The sequence below is a fragment of the Setaria viridis genome, chromosome 5 (assembly GCF_005286985.2).
Source record: "Setaria viridis chromosome 5, Setaria_viridis_v4.0, whole genome shotgun sequence".
Classification (NCBI taxonomy): Eukaryota; Viridiplantae; Streptophyta; class Magnoliopsida; order Poales; family Poaceae; genus Setaria; species Setaria viridis.
In genome coordinates, this window is record NC_048267.2 from 37,710,803 (window position 1) to 37,730,448 (window position 19,646).

General features: G+C 41.7%; 2 protein-coding genes across 3 annotated transcripts; both read right to left on the bottom strand.

Annotated features, from left to right (window-relative positions):
* Nucleotides 1-81: 81 nt before the first annotated feature.
* Nucleotides 82-11,751, bottom strand: LOC117857441 (uncharacterized). Of its 2 annotated transcripts, none has more exons than XM_034740097.2 (14): nucleotides 11,590-11,751; nucleotides 10,618-10,832; nucleotides 9,013-9,124; nucleotides 7,459-7,547; nucleotides 7,310-7,378; nucleotides 7,106-7,235; nucleotides 5,801-5,959; nucleotides 5,334-5,697; nucleotides 4,331-4,440; nucleotides 3,845-3,983; nucleotides 3,313-3,516; nucleotides 3,113-3,228; nucleotides 2,843-3,035; nucleotides 82-2,000 (listed from the first exon to the last, which is right to left on the bottom strand). In XM_034740097.2, the coding sequence occupies exons 2-14, from the start codon at nucleotides 10,793-10,795 to the stop codon at nucleotides 213-215; spliced, it is 3,651 nt and encodes a 1,216-aa protein (XP_034595988.1). In that variant the 5' UTR covers nucleotides 10,796-10,832; nucleotides 11,590-11,751; the 3' UTR covers nucleotides 82-212. The 2 variants fall into 2 exon arrangements, with proteins under 2 accessions (XP_034595988.1, XP_034595989.1); XM_034740098.2 differs by lacking the exon at nucleotides 11,590-11,751 and adding an exon at nucleotides 9,907-10,031 and having other exon boundaries at nucleotides 10,618-10,633.
* A 2,085-nt stretch (nucleotides 11,752-13,836) lies between these two features.
* On the bottom strand, nucleotides 13,837-16,838 carry LOC140222742 (disease resistance protein RPM1-like). Its single transcript, XM_072293736.1, has one exon. The coding sequence runs from the start codon at nucleotides 16,647-16,649 to the stop codon at nucleotides 14,022-14,024; it is 2,628 nt and encodes an 875-aa protein (XP_072149837.1). The 5' UTR covers nucleotides 16,650-16,838; the 3' UTR covers nucleotides 13,837-14,021.
* Between the last annotated feature and the right edge of the window lie 2,808 nt (nucleotides 16,839-19,646).

Sequence of the window (19,646 nt, forward strand, 5' to 3'; positions counted from 1 at the left end):
TTGGCTTGTTAACAGCAGTTACATGACAACAAAAAAGAACATATAAGCACTGTAGTATAGTGTGATGGACGCAGATGCAGGTAACGCGTTACATGATGTATCCTTTCTTTCCCATTTTGAACTTCAATGTCAAAGTAAAGGCCATGGCAAACCTTAGATTGGCACCATGGTCAGTTACAACAAGCATTATTATTACTGATTGTATACAGGCATCACCATTGCCCGTTGGCACGGCGATATAGATATTCCGGGTATTCCCCATTCACACTCCCACTTGCTAAATTAGCATAGTCCCCCATCCTATGTGATAATGCATTAGAATTAATTCCAAGGTTCATTGCTGGATTTGGATGGCTATATGGCCAAGGCTTTGGGGTAGTTGAGTCCAACCTTCCATTTGAGTAAACATCCAATGTGGAAAGTTGCCCATCTCTCAACCTATGCAGAGCATTCTGTGTGTCGTAGGCCCTCTGGTAACCCTCATCATAGTAATGGTCGGTCAAGTTAAACCGGCGAGAACTACTTACAGAAGCCATTTCAGAGTCTGCCATATTGCCTCCTGAAGAAAATGGCAAGCCAAATGTATGATATTCATGGAGCGGAGAGGCAGCCATATACGCACCGCTTTGATCTTCATCAAGCAAGTCATTGATGATATCCATGTGCGGGAATTCTTCACCCACTGGCCCCTGCTGCTGGTGTGAAACAAAACTTGCAGGAATCTCACTCTGGAACTGCGTATATTGTAGTCCACCCAATCTGCCCTGTTCTGTTCTGCTGCTGCTCACTTGCTGATGAGAAATATCTTTCAAGGGGTGCACATGCACATTGCGACTGGTTATTTGCTGATTAGGAACATCATCTTTCCACATATATTTGTTAACATCACAATTAACTTTCCTTGAGTGCCAGTTATCAAGAGCTTCTGACTTGCTAGGCCCAAACATGTAGCTTTGCTTACCTGGTAATTGGTCGTTCCTTTCAGTACAAGACGCCATGACAGATGTTGCTGTTGCATATGCTGACAATGGCTGTGAAACTGCAGTATATTGGCCTATTGAAGTTGATTGGTCAAGACTTGATAAGGTTGTATTTAGATTACCCTTACCAAGGAAAGCATGTCGGTAGGCCTGTGATATAATTGGGGCAGAAGTGGAAGACTCATCACTCGGTTGTTCAGACACAGTCGACGAGTGTGCAAGCAATGGAGAAACTTGGACTGATGGTGTAGGTGGTGTTGACCTTGGTGCCTGGAACAGTGGAGCACTTGTAGGCCTTGATGTTGGCATAGGAGTTTCGGTTCTGGGTACAGAAGTGACTACAACCCTCTCAGAAACTGTATCTTCTCGAGCTTTTGAGATAGATGTGGACAGAATCTGTCGCGATGCTGAGTTATGTTGCGAAACTTTATCAACCTGGGGTGCAGGTGATTTTTGTGCAGCTGATATGGCTTTAGCAACATTATCAAGCTGTGATGCAGAAGATTTTGCAGTTGCTGAAGTAGCTTTAGCAACTGTATCAACCTGTGGATGAGGTGATTTTGGTGGAGCGGAAGTAGCTTTACCAACTGTATCAACCTGTAGTAGAGGTGATTCTGGAGTTGGAATAGCCTTATCAACTGGCGGAGATCTCGAGGGCACCAAAGTAGCTCTCTCAATTTGTTGACTTGAACTTGATACATGTTCTTCGCACAATATTGGCTCAGGTTTAATTGGAGTGGGTGTGACAATAGGCACAGATTTAGTGTTTGTGGTGGATGTTGCCGTTGCTGGAACAGCTCCATTACTGTCACCACTTGTGGCTACAGGTAAAGACTTTGGAGGTGGTGCCTTAATATTTCCATCATTAATAGTTACCAAGGACTTCTCTGGGCCCTTCCTAACCTGAGGAGTCTTTTCCAAGGAATCAGATGAGGATGCCGAGGATGAACCTGCTGCTGCCTCAGCAGCTGCCTTCTTTTCCAAATGGGCCTTGAGTAGTTCCCTGCCCTCAATTTCCTTCTGAAACAAGCATAAATGGAAGGCTAATCAATTTATTTATCGGCAGATGAATAAAGTGGCAGGATGGCTGATCGATAAAAAGTGCTACAGAACAACTATAATATTGAAATGGAATGACTGACAAATTAAATAAAATTCCAATTCAGGAAATGGATCAGAGAACTTTTTTTTTCCTTTTAAGGACATCCACCAAGTGATGTGTTACAAATATGACTGCCAACAATAAGTTTTCAGAAAAATGTTTCGAATGTAATCTTGATGTATCCAGCTACGGTATATTCACATATCTGGAGGTGGTTCTTGCTTTCTGTGCATACAACCAAAAAGGGAGAAATTTGCACTCAGCTGATTGGAACATGATAAACAAGTGATGCGTTTTCCCGCCGAAACATTATCCACAGTATCGTAGCAAAAGCTCTTGTGTTGGCTGTTCAAATTTCAGAGCATCATATTTACAGTATCACTAATTTGCATCTTACATTTTGTAGATTTTCCAGAAAAAAAAGAACCTTTTAATTTTTACAAATTACCATAATTTCACTCTGATACAATGAAAATCTTAACCATGAACCATGAAGCAACCATTTTTTGGGAAAAAAAGAAGTATCTCAAAAAGATGATCTAAAATTCTAAATTGGAAACCGTAAGCTATACTAAGTATAATAGTAATGTAAATAGATCTGATTCAGCGAATCAAAATTGAGGAAAAAAAAGCTAAAATTAACTGAAAGAGTGAGCTCAAACAAGGCAGATTTGTCCTAAGTGATTGAGTGAAAATTAAAGAATAATTAAACCATGAGTAGAAAATCATGCCCGACGCTTTTTGAGAAGAGTAGTTTCACCTCGTGCAGTCGTTGCCCAAGCTCACGAAGCCTATCTTTTAAGGTGAGTAGAGCAGTCTCTTGGTCACGCTCACGCCTTGGAGATGGGCCACAACCATATATATTGCGATCCGAACAGCTAGATGATGGAAGATCATCTTCATAATGGGAAGTGATTATACTGCTAATGACCCTGCTGCGCCGAGATCTCCCTCTGTACAGTTATGATAATTTATTAAATACAAGCTGTGAACAGAAGTATTGCAAACTTTAGATGAGATGCTAACTAACCTAGTAATATGGCTTGTACTGTCTAGCAAGTTATTTATTTTGCCTCGTATGCTGCTTACAGTAGCAGATACAGATGTTACCAGTGATTCAATGTCCACGGTGTCCTTCTCGCATGCCTGCACATTTTTCATGTCACTGCCAACATCATTCATTGCATTCACAGGTTGTATAATCTTGTCACACATGTCAGTTTCGCATACCTCAATTGATCCATCTATATTGTCTGACACATCTGAAGCACCATCTCCAGAGTTGTCAAGTTTTGCAGCCAACAGTCCTTCATGCTTAGAGTTCTCCCTATCATGATTTGTGATACCATCTACACCTCTTTCTAGAAAATTTGAATCAGATGACTCATCTCTTTCCTTGTCCTTAACCTTACGACTGTTCTTCTTTTGTTTGGCCTGAAATTATTGGTGTAAGAAAATCAATTTCTAAATCTGACATAATAAAAGAGAATAATAACTGAAACTCTAGAAAACAACTGAAACTTGCCATGCATCAAGCAAATCAAATAAGAGCACACCAATTGATATGAAAAATAATCATCAAGAATTCTAACAGAATAATAATTCCATAATGCACAAATTCAAGTAATTGGATGTTCTTCCAGTTAACAGACTTGTTCAAGCAAACTGCGGTAATAGGAAAGATTTCATCATGTCACCCCTGATCCCAACCACATTAAATTTGACAGGAGGAATCAAAACGAAGACAGAGGGTCTACTAAACCTGTTTTTTCTTAGCACGCTTATCCTTCTCAGTGGCACTGCCCCGCTTCCCCTTCTCATTTTCAAGGAGTTCCTCTTCACGAATAAGCTCCTCTTGTCTCTTCAAAGCAACATCTTCTTTATAGGCAACCTCAATCCCACTAACATGAAAGCAAATGTCAAGACATTGAAGTATGCCATTACATCTCTAGCAGAAAGAGAAACAAATCCAATTTATGTATAAAAAACATCTATCTATGATAAAGAACTAGAAGAACACACTTTGATGACAAAAAAAACGAAACTTGATTGAACAACTTTATAGGTATTCACAATATAAATCTTCTGGTTGAAAGGGCTAAGCATGATGTTTGACCAAAAAAAGAAGACTAAGCATGAGACGACACCACAGCAAACAAATTAAGAAAGACAAATGGAACCATAAACGGTTGACAGTAAATCAATCACACAGGAACAGTCAGATAATCAAAATAAATAAATGTTGTACCTAAATATATGAGACAGCACAAAAGTTTCAAGTATCTTCTGACCAAAACCAGTTAGGCGCCTTTCTTCACGCTCAATAGAAACTTTGTTAACTTCTCCAGAACCACCATCCTGGAAGGATGAGAATTTTTTTAAAAAAATGAGCAGCAAAACAATAAGTATAATGCACAAAATACTAGTAATGCTAGCAACCTCAGACATAAAGACCAGAAGCAGAATAGTGGATGATTGCAGAATATTTATACTGCCACTTGTCACAAGAAAAGGTGTCATTTTGACTTCCAACCTCAGAGATAGAACTTCCAGGACTGAGTGTGGATTGAACAATTTAGTAGTTTAGTGAAGTTCAAGGGGTGATATGAACTTCTCAAATAATTAAACCCCACCCCCAGAAATTAACACACTGATGAGTCACTATATTTGAATGAACAAACAAGCTTGTAAGAACATAGAGATGGTCACAGTAGCAAAATATTGCCTCCGTTCGAGTGCAACAGGTTGGAGAGTAACTAATCTAAGCGAGTGTAGGGTGCAAGTTTCTTTTCCCTCCAAATGAACTAATTCGGATTTCAAAGCAAGAAAAATGGAGCGTAAAGGAACTAAGAAAATGAACCAGAACTACCCTTGGAGTACCCACTTGCATCCCTGATTGAAAAAACAAAGTTACTGTGGCCACACTTGCAATGGCTGAATGATGTGCTAGCTAGCAAGTAAAAACATTTCAAAAACACTACAAATGAACAAGTAGCATAACCATAAAAACATTTAAAAAACACTACAAATGAACAAGTAAGTAGAATAACCGAGGGAAGACCAGGAAAAAAACTAAATACTAAATACTAAATACAAAATAACTACATAAATTTTGAGCTAAACTGCAATGAAACAGATGAAACACTAATGTCATAGAAAGACATAATAATGATAGAATTCATCTGCGGGAGAAAAATCTAATCTCGACTATAAAACTAAAAGGGCAGATTAATCATACGACAAGTACCTACCTTAGCACGGCTTTGGGAACATTTGTCATCTTTTGGTGACAGAGACTGACAGGACAAAGGCTCTAAAGCTGCCCTCTTAAGCAGTGCTATGAAATCACCAGCCAAAACAAACATGTCCGTATCAACATGGACCATAGGTGCTGGAAGCTCCTCGAAGTCCATTGTTGTTACTATTCCTTTCTTGCCATTGCTATGGCCCTCAAGTGCCTTCAACCCAGTATACAGAGCATCCATAACTAATGTTGAGGTGACTTCTTTCTCGAGAAAAAAATGCTTCACCACCATTTTCAATATGATGTCAGTCTTCTCTCTGGACATTCGGCGTTTCGTTTTTGGATCGATGGCAAGCCAGAAAGCACGGAAGCTGCAATAGAAAGAAAGATCAACATGCATTAGAGTATACCAAGAAATCAACAACTATTAAACCATTCATTGTTGCATAACATTCAAAAGGCTTATTATCTAACCTTGACCACTTCATGTCATCGTCAATGAGCCTGATAAGTTTGCGTCTGCGTTCTTCAACAAAGCGTCGGTAAATTTGCTCTATGTTTGTCATGTATACACGGAGTAATTCTCGACGATAAGGGCGATCGAGACAACGAAATGGTCTGTCTGCTTTCTCTCTCCAGTATCGAAGAACATAAAAGATAACAGTTACAGATTAGGTTGTGGTCAATTGATGAGGACCCAGTATCAAGAACAAAAATTCACAAATATAGCTGAGCTGAGAAAATAATGGGTGTACATAAGAACAATAAAGATAGAAGCTAAGGTTTAAACAATAGTAGGTGAAGCGACGGCCTCAAATATAAGAAGTAACACTGGACAAAATACAATAGGATACATGCTTCTTGCAATAAAAAAGGATTACAAAGAAGGTTTCTACTGCATGAGCAATTACATCTTGTAACATGACAAAGAAAGGAAAGTTACAGGTCAATATCTGAACTATCTAGAAAGCACACATACAGTCCGTTTTGGCTTAGGTCTAGAACTATCCTCAACAGTTTGTGTAGCCATAAATTATATTTAATCATTGGTGTTGACTTTTTATACTATTCCGTTGTAGTTGTAAATACACGATCTTTTCATAGATCCATTATAATCTTGAAATTCTATAAAAATGGAAACAACAACTTTAGTCGCGATTTTTGCCAATAAATGACGAGCTACAAAAGGATTTGTTTTTCCATGTCACAGCTGATTACTCTCTTTTTTTTTCATTTTAAAGAGTGGCATCCTATGTCCACTATCTCGATCGAGGTATGGCGGTCAAAATAAATAGAATAATGATGAATGGAGAAAAGAGAAAATCCTTTAGCTGGATAAAGGGCGGATGTAGCCAAGTGGATGAAGGCAGTGGACTGTGAATCCACAATGCGCAGATTCAGTTCCCATCATTTGACCATCGCATTATTGCCTTTCTCATCATCAAAGCCTTTCGCCCATCCCATTATTGCAAATTCCAAAAATGCAATTTTCTATATTCCTAGTTACGTATGTACTTAAGGGCTTAAGGCGACGAAGAATAAACCTATCACTATATTTTTCCCCCAACAAGACCAACAATCGCTGGTGCTTCAAAAACATGGAAATTGCAAATCCTGAAGACTATGTGTGAAGTATTTCATTAGATGAGGAACTCAGGTAAAGTTTATGTTTAACCATAGGGATCCGAGGTTGTAAAGAACTTATTGATTTTAATCATGAAAACCAAAAAGTGACAAAAGGTTATAATCATGAAGCCAAAAATGTGACAAACTAGCTACCTGATAACTTGAACTTGAGCTATGATTTCAAGAACATCATCAACAAGAAAACCATCTTGAATCTTTGACAATTCCATAAACTTTTTCCATCCCCAATCATGTTCCTTCTTCCAGAATCTGTGTAAGGTGTCTGCAAAGTCACTAAGTCAACCTCTGAAGGTGGCTGTTTAGCTCAGAAGGAAGAAAACATCATTTTCAGATCACCTGAATATTTAACTTTCTTCGGATCAAGGTTGCCCACAGCTATAGTAAATTGCGCAAAATGGCTCCATCCTTAAAGCGTCAAAGCTATTAGTAAGGGAATAGATGTGTGGAGAACAAAAGATAGTTTAGGCAACATAGTAGTACCAAACCTGGGAGGAGTTTGTCATGTTTAGCAACACAAAGAAACAATGACAAGTGATTGGAGACATCACATCCTTGAGGGTAAACTAGAATATACCTGCAAAAATTAACATTCGCAAATGAGCAAGGGTCAAGGGATGACTTACACAAAAGAACATCTAATCAGTATGCATCACAAACCGAGCTGCTTAACAGTTTAGACTCATAAAACTACTGGAAAACGATAACAGTAGGAGTATGCAGGATATAAGATAATTTACAATTTTACAAAGACTGGAATGCAGAAGAAAGGGACTAGAAGGTGGCCTAACAGCATGCTCCAAGCTCTAGCTTGAGTTTGGAAGTGATCAAATAAAATTAAAATCGTTGGTACAATATCCATGATGCAATAAAACCAATTTGACAAAATCCTTAGGGTTCAGCAAAGGTCAACATACCAGCAAGGCAGATATAGAAAAAGTCATACATATAAGAATGTGTGTTAAACAGCCAAGGCCAAAGATAACAGTAACAAAAAAAAATATGGAAGCCAATAAAGTTATAAAGATCAACAATACTCACAACACACAACCAATAGTGACAACATTCATATTTAACAATGTCTAAAACTTAGGCTACTGGGTTTGTAGCAGCAATTCCAGAACACATGGGGTATGAAACGTACAGCCACCTTAAGGAACAACTATCTACTCATGCTGTTATATATTTCGGTTTCATGGTTTTAACAACACTGAAGCTCCATCATCAAATTTTAATAATAAGGTGTCGATCTCATTTAGACTCCTGTTTCAGTATGACTACAATGCAACGTCCACATTGTCCTCAACGGTTGTGGGAAGAACATATGGAGTTAGCTCGCTCTGTAGCAAATCGATTAGGAAGTTCGCAATATAGGCCACTTGTAAGGCTCTAATTTAAATTTACAATCACAAAGAAAGGTAGTAACTAGCTCATAGAGCAGCATTTACTAATTAGGATACCAAACAATGTAGGCAAACGTGGAGTGATCACAACTCAAGACACTGAACGAGGAATATTTCAAGATAAGCTTTTGGTGTGATATGTATATCTTCAAAGAGGTTCTAATTTCTAAATCGGTTTTTCACTTTCTACAAGACATAAGTAACCAAAGTATCAATTATGTACAAACAACTCCTAGCGCAGATTTATGATTCCTATTCGCGCTCAGTGCAGAAACAAAACTACCCCAGCTAATCAACAATCAAATTTACATAAATTAGGAAAAGCACAACTTTATGTTTACAACTAACAGTGAGGGCACTAGAGTTTAGCACTTAACACCGTTATGAAAACATTCGACATAAAACAGTGAAGAAACATGAGCCATAGAGGCAACCATTCATACATGATAGGCCAAGTGTAACCAAGTTCAATTAAGAAATCAATATCATGTTAATCTGTAACATACTAATAGCATATAAAAAATTTTAAAGAATGTGAAACTGCAGAGACATTTTAAACTAGGTTCATCACCAGACCAATAAGAAAAGAAAAGAGGGATGCCACAGCATGTTTTAGTCAGCCATCAAAAGGAAACCTACCACTTGTAACCACCAGCTTCAAATGGTTCGCTTTTCATTTCTCTCTTCTTCTCCTTTGAAAAGTTTTCTATTCTCCAAGTATATTGCCCAAATAAATCCAAAGGTCTGGGCCCTGAGATCATAATTTTCATATATGAGCTAAACGAAATGCATCCACAACTGCCATTTTACCAGTAAATTAAGAAAAAATATAAATGCCTTCGTGGGAGTTTGGAGGGTAGGGGGAGGCATGTAAGAAACTGACTACAGTGAACAGTGTCAACATCTGAACAGGGAACAAGTGCCCAGATTTGTCCTTTAGTCAACTAATCACAAAAACTGGTGCGCGGACATGATTAGCTTTTAATTGAGATAATAGTAAGACTTGCATTCTACATCAATAGGTAATCACTAGCATTGGAACAAAGTTTTCAAGGAGTTGAATGTAACAAAAAAGTAATTTATTCACAGGGCTGGGAATAACTGCATGGTATGACATAAAAAATATATAGGTTACTGCATAACTTATTTTGAGTGCAAGTACCCATGTGGTTACAGTTCGACACAAATGTCTTGAGCACGAAGCACAAGACATAATGCTACTGATACTTGTAAAAATCAAACCAAATCCCGAGCACACTGAACAGCAAGCATGCAAGGTTTCAGCTGACATGGATCAATTACGCAATATTCTTTGAGTAACTTGCAAACCTCTCAAGTCTCAAGCATAAAGGTAACAAAGTAACCATCAAATATCAGCAAGGTGATATATTCAACATATATGTTGCAGGATCATTTCTAAGGCACCAAGTATCAGTGCTTTAACCAAGAGAAGTATCATCCTTTTAGCAGCTCCAGCAATATGCAAGACTAATAGTACAAGTAGCTAAGAAGCAAATTTATCATCGGACTTACCAGCTCTAGAAACTGAATCCCGTGGACTGTTTTAAGATGTAACATGCCAACATGGGAAACTCCATAGTTCAATTGGAATGCACATGGTTAAGAGTTTAGGATTCTCCAGCAACTTTTTGTTCTGCCTTCAGATATAATGCATTTCAAAATTTAGGTTGCTTTGGTTTATGATTAAGATGCAAATTAGACATTTATTACCAGAAAAGGAAAGTGTTTAACCAGATTAAGCCAAGCCACAAAAGGAGCAAGCTACTACTTTAGACTAACCATACTTGCTGCATAACACAGAAAATGAGCCAATCTAACCTAGCTTGGTCAGGATTCGTAACCTAGTTATTTCAGGTCCAAGCCACCCAAAAGTGCAATACTCAGCAGGAAGACTGCAGTACTGATAAATTTTTATACCAGTAGTGGACCAGAGGACTAAATTATGAATCATAGGAATAGTGATGTTTGTTGACGTTTCCTTCAAACAAATACTCTGAAAAAAGTTATAGACCTTTCAGTTTGGAAGTTATAATCTCAGCCCATACTGACACACTGGACCATAATTATAGATTCCAGCACTATTCTACCAGCTCCACATCAAAGCATCATAAATAACTAGTCGTCAGAAAGGGGTATCTGTTTTCTTTTTGCAGAAGATGGCATCCGTTTTTTCTGAATTTATTTTAAATGTAAGGTCAGCAACAAAGGTAGTCCATCACGCACCAGGATCATCATCATCACCGTCGGTGTCCCAAAAGGGAGGAGAAGTTGATGGAATCCCATTATCAACCTGCTCACAGGATCGCCACTCCGAAAGCGAATCACCAGAGGCACCAAGATCCTTGCTACCCAACCCAGTGCTGCTCGCAGCAGAATCATCAATTATGACAGAACCTGCCATCAGTCCTTGATGTTCCAACAATTGTCTAAAGTCACAGCTGCACATTGAAACAACAAGCACAAAGTTACACTGAATTCAGTACACTTGCAGTTCAAAGTCAACAGATTCAAATGTATGATAAATTCTCCAAACTCCCATTGAAAGCCCCAGAATTGCTAAAGCCACAGCATCCCATAAACATAGCATAGAAATTACCAACCAATTAAAAAGGTGCCTTCGATGAAGGCTCAATGTCACTGAATTTTATTGGAAAGAATGGGCAGAAAATCAAGCTAAAGTTACTACTCCAGCCAAGGCCGGCCTAGATGTTGTGCATAAGAGTTCAGTTGGAATATTTTATTTTATTTTATTTTATTTTATTTTATTTTTGGTGGAAAACAAACTGCAGCAGTACTTATTTAGGCACCGAGAGAAGCCATGGGGCGCGAAGGGGAAACTAGTGTTGAATTTAATCAAGCCCATGGATGGATGGAACGGGATAGTAGGGCGCCACGCAGCACACCAATCCACAACAAACCAATTGGAGACAGAGAGACATATCAGATTGAAACGAAATCAACTAGTAGAACCAACGGAATCCATCAAGTCTAAGCAAGCTAGGATTACTTCCCAATCCGCGTCAGCATGGATCTCCAGTTCTCCACACCACTAGCACGATTTAGGAGCGGCGGACTAAGCTACGGAGGCGTAGGATCCAGCAAAGAAAGGAGAGGGAGCGGCGGCCTCGAGCCGCTCGGCTGCTTCGGGAGCCTAAGTCTGCCTGCCCTAGTGAAGCGCGTGGGGTAGAGCTTTACCTGCGTCCGCGGCGGGCGAGACGGAGTTGCGGCGGCGGTGGCGACGACGCTCCCTGGACGGCGAGAGGAGGAGAAAGGGGAGCGGACAGGAGAGAGAGAAAGAGGAAGTATAATATTTGGATTAGGAGCTTAGGGCGTGGTGTGTTTCTTCCTCGCGCGGTCAGCTTGCTACCGCCGAGATGCGCGCACCCGTGCGCCGGATGGGGACTAGTGCAGCAGCCTGTGCAATCCGGAAGAGCCAGCAAGCCGCAGTGAAAGTGCGCAGTCCGCACGCAAAACGGCCGTAAAGGTAAAGGTATCTCCCTCCATTTTACTCCCTAGACAAAATTTAAGCGGAAACAGTGGATAGGTGAGGAGGTCAAAAATCTATTTTAGACTCAAAAATCTAAAAAGTAAAAAAAAATTACTTTACCCGTTTAACTCCCTGAACAAAATTTAGGTTCATTTTACTCCCTAAAATTATTTCATTTAGTTCAATCTACCCCTAATTAGATCTATCTTTTTCTATTTCGCATACAAGTTAAGTTTTAATTTCATATTTTGTCAGTTGACTTATAATAGAATGCTCGATGTTAGAAAAATATATTTGAATTTTTTTCATGATTACTTTTCATACGATTCTATATCTAAGATCAATTTCATATTAAATAATCCTATGAAAATAACCATGAAAAATTCTTAGTATAATTTTTTAACTAAAGCATCATATTTTGTATCTGCTCACAAAATTTGAACTCAAAATTCAACTCATACAGAAAAAAAAAAGAGAAATCTAATTACGGGGTAGATCGGACAAATGAGATAGTTCAGGGGAGTAAATTTTGTTTAGGGGTTAAGCGAAAAAAGTGGATAGGTGAGAAGAGTAAAATGAAATTTTTCCTTATTTATATAAAGAAAAAAAAGTAAAGGTATTCATCGAGCACATTATGAACCTTGGCTTAGAAATCTACGGGAGTTAATTATACAAAATCAATTTATCACAAAACCACGGATTTAATCATCCAATAGAGTTACGTGGATTTCGTAGTAGTAGAAGAGTATAGTGTGTAGATTTAAAAAACAATTACAAACAACATTTTTCCACACATTACAATATACAAACAAACACATACACGCACCCACAATTCTTCCTATGAATACACACAATGTTACTCTTATAAACACCAATGAAATAATTCTACTCTTATAAACACCAATGAAGCAGCCGTCTCGTGTATACTAAAAGAATAACGCCACCATTAATTTACTAAAATAATTTCAAAAAAATACAACCACTCAAACTAAAGTCGAGAACTCAAACTAAGTGAGTAGGTTCGATGAAAATATGCTTAGTTCACCAAATCATATTTAGCATTAAACAATATCAGGATGTTGCACTTTGTAAAATATAAAATTTTGTGATATATTGATTAACCACACAGTTTTACAACTAATTGCAAACTTAGAGATATAGTTTTCGCGATGCTTTGATGCGTTAACATTACCATTACTAAACAGTTCTGATATTTTTGGCCGTTTATATTTATTTTGGGTTAATTTTTTTCATATAATCCCCTCAAATGTACCTATTCCGTTTATAGTTGTAACATTACACAGTTCCTATCCGGAGTTTGAACTGAAACGTCGGTCAGGCGAAGGTGCACGCAAATTCCTTGGACTTTAAGCGGAAGGGAAATGAATCCCAGTGGTGTGCTAGCTAGTAGCTAGCCGAGCTCAACCCAAATCCCGTCGTCCTCATCCGTCCCGCCGACCGTCGAGCGTCCCCCGCTCAAGGCCCCCAGTCCTCGACCGGCCTCCCCGGCCTCCTTCCTCTACCCCACATTCTCCACTGCCGCGGTCGACAACTCGATGCCGGCTGCCCGCGCTCGCCGCCAGCAGGGAGCGCGCCGCGGGATTGGGTTCGACGTGTTCGGCAACCCGCCTGTTCGTGCGGTTGGAGTCGGGGCGCCCGCGCGAGCAACTCATCCCCCACGGCCGCCAGTTTCGAAGCCAGAAGGAAAGGACCCTCGCATTCACGGTGAGCCGCTCCTCCTGTTTCTTGCACAGATATGTCGTACATGCACAAATGGCCTAAGAACAATTGCACAATTCCACAATGCTGTCGTATAACTTGCATGAAAAGTTAATCTGGGCTATCGCCAAGGTATTTCAATTCTTCTTGCCTTGCATAGCTGCCGAAGGTTATGCTTCACGGAATCCTGTTCACTATATGTCGTGCTAAAAGTTAACATGAGTTCTGACTATTCAGAAATCAGAACAAGCGGCAATTGTAGTGGATGCATAACATGCTTGCCAAAATTTACACCACTTGGACCCATGGAAACAAGAAAAATAAAAATAAGATTTTCTCATATCGTATAATATCAGTATCTTCGAAGTCCTATAAGCTGCAACATATAAGCTACAATCATAATTACTGCAATATTTCACTTTTACCCAAACTGCTGAATGATCTGGATAGATGGGATGTGTTTGACCCTAACAAAATCTTCACCATGTTCTCCCAATCTATCAATAAACGAGCTTGGCATGCCCACCAATCTCAGTCTCTGCAATGTAGCAAGAGACTGCAACCCAGTAGGAACTGTTGCTAGATTTGCACATAGCATGATCCACACTTCCAGGACACATGGCATGGCTCCTTCATCAACATCCCATTCTTCCAGTTTCTCAAGTTCAGTTATGATAAATATTTTCAGCTTTGGAAAGCCTGGACAACAGCATCTCATTACTTTTCCCTGGTATGCTTTGTTCAGCTGGAGGAATAGCAGATTTGGCAATTGTGCGAGAACTGAAAGTGGATCTTCTTCAAGTTTTGAGAAGCTCAAGCGCAGCTTTGTAAGGTTTTGTAGCTGAGCAAACCAATCTGGCAATGTCTGCAATGTTCCAGCTATGTGCAATTTCTGTAGACATGACGAAGGCTTCAGTGTTGCAATGTCAAGAGGTCTGATACCATCACCTGAGAAGATGGATAGGTATGATAGTTCCTCCAGATTATTTACTGAAGAACATAGTTTTTCTGCATCTTCATTGTTTAAGTCCTCTATAGAAAGCTTTTGAAGCTTAGTAAGGCTTGCAATCTCATGAACAACAGCTGTACTTGCTTGCAAACCAGTTAATACCTGGAGTTTGCCAAGCTGGGCAAGTCCCATTGGGACACTGATGCTTTGGCCATCTTGTCTCATCTCTAGATTTCGTAAATTCCTCAAGCACTTGATGTGAAATGCAACTATTTTTATTTGAGTCTTCCTGATATCAAGAGTTTGCAAGTGACAGAGTTTTTGCAGTGTTCTTGGTAGCTCCTTCACTTTTGTTCCTCTTAGCCCAAGATATCTCAAGTGAAGTAGTCCTCCTATCTCTTTTGGAAGTTTTAGCACTTTGCCATCTTCCAAATCCAAAATTCGTACTAGTTCAAAGCTCTTTGCAATAATTTTGCTTTTCAATACAGCAGGAGCACTACTGCTGAACATGAAAACAGATCGCAATCTTTTCTTGTGTTCTTTGCGGAATAGCACATTAGATGTCTGCAATGAGATGCGCCGAGCGCTAGTGCTTGCACATCTATCATGACAAATGACGGAAAATTTCCCATTTTCAGACAGCGAGATGGCAAGATCGTGAAGAAGATCATGAACTCTGCATGCTTTTACTCTCCCACTGCTGCTAGCAACTGCCACTTCTATCATGCTTCTGTTTATGAGCTCCATGAGGTACTTCTCTGCAGTTGTTTCAAGTGTCTCATTATTTTTCTCTTGCACAAACCCTTCTGCAATCCATAGTCGGACCAGTTTCTTTCGGGAGATCTCTGAGTCATAAGGAATGACAGAGAGCAGCAGAAAACATGGCTTTAAAGGGTGTGGGAGATCCTTGTAGCTTAAAAGCAGTGCTTGCTGGACTCCCATGTCACCATTGTTTTGGTCCTTCTGAATGTTTTCCAGGACACACCTCCATTTGGTATCTGTTTTTTCCTTCCTTGACATCACGCTCCCTGCTGCAACTATAGCAAGGGGCAAACCAGCACACTTCCTCACAATGTCCTTTGCCATCTCCTTCAGATCATCTGGGCATATCCCATCTTTCAAGAAGGCCTTTTTGCAAAACAGATTGTAGGAATCTTCAAATGTCATTGGCTGAAGTCGATGGACATCACTTCTCGCATCAACAACCGACTCAGCCACGGTGATGTTACGCGTTGTCATAAGGACCCGGCTGCCACTATCATTATTAGGCAAAACCAGCTTGATCACATTCCAGAGCCCTTTGTCCCAGACATCATCAAGCACAAGCAAAAACCGCATACCCCCGAGGCCACTCAAGAGCAGTTGTTGGAGTTGCCCCTCACTGAGAGAGCTCGCCTCTGCGGAGGGGATCCTCATCAGCCCCTTGGCCATCTCACGGAGGACACCTCGCCGCTCCATCATGTTTGAAACATAGACCCATGAACTGCGGTCGAAATGCTTCGTCACATGTGGGTGGTTGTACACCTTCTTGGCAAGCGTGGTCTTACCAACACCACCCATGCCCACCAAGGACATGACACTGAGCTCTGATTCCCCACCCAAAATGTGCTGAAGCAACGCATCCAGGTCTCTATCCAGGCCAACAGTATCTTTGTCATGAAGCAGGGGAGATGAAGCTAGGCCATGGATCCAGTTTTCGCTGCAACCTGCTGGTGGTTTGGTTGGGTACTCTAACCGACGGCGGGAGATGTCACTCAGCTGGTTCCTGATGCGTCTGATCCGAGCCCCAACTTTGCTCCGTGCTCTTAGGTTACGGAGGATGCTGCAACTGCTCACCTGACTGGTGTCGAAGACATCTATGACATCCTCCGAATCAAGCATGACGTCCCTAATCTGGTGGACCCATGCTTCTGTGGTCGCGCCACCATCGCCACCACACGCCTCCATTTCGTGCAGGAAGATCTGCATGCTGTGGAGCTCATCGCGGAGCCAGCGTACATCCTGGCCTGTGGCCAGGAGGCGCTGGCCGTGGTTGGCTACTCCGGTGGTAAGCAGGGATGCTATGCCATGGATCAAGGAAGCAAGGATGGGTTCGGCCATGGGAATACCTTTGGTTCTGTGAGTTGTTGGACGAGGACGATAAGCCCAGACGACTTTTGCTGTCTCTTTGAAAGTCAATGTCAGCTGGCAGCATTTTTTAGTATAATTTTGATTTGAGCAGATATTTTGCCCCTTGTTTATGCCAAACGATGGTAAATGAAGCTCAAGAACAATTATTCCTTCGATACGAACCATACATTGATTGACCACCGGTACGTATTTCTTCAGAAAAATATACAGATGCTACTTGGCCTGCTACAGCTTAAGGTGAATGACAGCTTTCTACTAAGAAACTGAGAAAGCATTAAAAGTCTTGGAAAAGATCAATTAGAAGCACTGAAGCAGCTTTGAACGAGGCAACGTTTGATTGTGAGAGGGAAATAGATAGGATCAGGCGATCAGCCTATATTCCATTGTAAAGAAAAATGAAGCATACTACATGATACGAAGTGTTTTTTCCTGTCATGACAAGAAGTTTCAACTTTGTTGTACATGAACTGCTACTTCAGTGATGTATGTAAGACTGGAAACTGGATTTTTTTTCCTTCTTTTCTAGGGTTGCGAGTTTTTTTTCTTTTTCTTTCTTTTTTTTTTTTGAGGCTTGCGAGTTACCTTTGTACAAAATATACTGTAATTGGCTTTTGAATGGGCTACCAGGCCACAGCAGCACATGGTGCTTCACCAGCCTGGGCCCGTGGGCCGAGTCTGGAGCTCAACATTAGGCTCCGTTTCAGCGCATTTAAGACACACCACGCCGAGCCGGAAACATTCAGAAACATGAAATTCAGCCCTGTGCTGTCCTGGTGATCTGATTTTAGCTCTTGACTGTGACTCCGTCTCCCTTGAGCTGTGATCACTGCCCCATCATGAGTTGGTTATAGCTATTGGCAAAATCTAAGGGGGCCTTTGCTTATTTTTAGTATGTGTCACATCGAATATTTAGATACTAATTAGGAGTATTAAACGTAGACTATTTACAAAACTCATTACATAAGTGGAGGCTAAACGGCGAGACGAATCTATTAAGCCTAATTAATCCATCATTAGCAAATGTTTACTGTAGCAACACATTGTCAAATCATGAACTAATTAGGCTTAATAGATTCGTCTCGCCATTTAGCCTCCACTTATGTAATGGGTTTTGTAATTAGTCTACGTTTAATACTCCTAATCAGTATCTAAACATTCGATTCGATGTGACGGGTGCTAAAAATAAGCAACCGGAACTAAACCAGGCCTAAACCAGTGCAAATGGTGATCTGAAAACACTTCTTTACTGCGCATCAAAATTTCCCTAGCCTTGGCATCCTCCATGGCTCCATGATTCTTCTCTCTTCTGCATTCTCTTTTCCCAAAACAGGGCTACACCCAAGAGTAACGGAACTAACATGATTCTCCTATTGCATGTGCGCGTTTTTGGATCTGCTTAAAAGAATCAAAACCAACAGAAGCTACAAAACATATGCGCACGGCTAGTTTTTGATGTCACGAACCGGTCCAAAATCTGCCATCTGCCAATCACGGAATCACCGATCATCATGCTGCTGCCAACCAACCATTCGAGTTCAGAGGGTCTCGCCGCGCGCCGGGTTCCAACCGTTAGAGTACATGCTCCTTACGGCGAGTCAGCAGCAAGCTCCGGCGGATTCGCGGGCCTGCGAATTGCCAACGTCCCGATGCATTCACTCGCAGGCACTGGTCACAGCACGGAGATGACAGGCCTGCCGGTGCCGGGGACATGCATGCCGGCACCAGGCTGCGGCGCTGGCGCTGCTCATCGTACACATCGAGTTAACGGCCTGATCCGTGCTCTCGGCGCAGCAGATTGGACACGGCCCCGCATCATTCGGCCGGGACGGGGGGCGGCTCTTGAGCGCGTCAAATGGCCAGCGCCAGGACGAGGCCGCGTACAATGGAACCGTGCGTGCGCGCGCGTAGGTCAATCCGTCAGAGGCGAGAGGCCCCAGTGCCGGCGGCCCGTGTGACACACCGGCGGCGTCCGAGGACCACCGGCGCGCCAGGGGGGACTGAACCTGGCCGCGTTCCTGCCGGTGCGGCGCTGGCATGCGCCGTCCCTGTCGTCCACCACCAACCGCGCGATATCCTTCCCTTCCGTGTTTGTGTCGCCACATTCGCTATACTCCCCCCTGTCCGCCGTCAATCGGGGTCATGTAATGCGGTGCTCAAAACTGGGCCACGCGATGCTTCTGAGCTTCTGGCCTTCTCCGCTTCCATGGCGGGCGTGTACCGCGAGATGCTGCGGCGCGGAGGAGTTGAATGCGTAGAGTTGATGGGACCGCAGCGGCGGGGACACTCCGGTCACGGTCAGCTAGTGCCAAAATGCTGTACATAGTACTCAGTACTCACGAGGAATTATGTACTACAGCTTCAATTGTGCTTGTGCAGTACAAGTTACGACTTACGAGTGCACACCTCACTGAAACTTGCTCATAGAAAAGCTACTATCGACTGTCCTGTGAACGATGGCCTTCAGCTGCCTTCCTTTTTCTTTCAGAAGCTTCCATAATCCAGTTCCATGCTACTAACAGAACCCCCTGCCTGTAATTACCTTGTCACGTGCATGACGAACGTGTATGGCGAGATGTTTCAGACTTGCAGTACGGCTTGGATGCGTTGAGTTGATGGCATGGCACCGCGGCGGCAGAGACATGGCACATTCCTCTGCTGTCCTAAAGTCACACTGCGCCCAACCATTTGGTCCCTTCTGCCATTCATTTTGCCCCTTCGATATTTCCTTCTCCAGCTTGACTTTCGTACTCCTGTTATCCTGTAGTCCCTGTGTGGCTGTGTGCGTGCGGTAGGAGTTGAGACTTGACATGGAGGGCCAACCAAATCCTGTCCGTTTCAAATCTGTCCCCCGTTCCATGCTACCTACTGTTTGTAATTCAATTGCCACACTGCATTGACCTGCATGGCTCATAGCCATGGACCATGGAGAACAGTGCTACTGTCAACCGCTATACTGGTCACGGATCA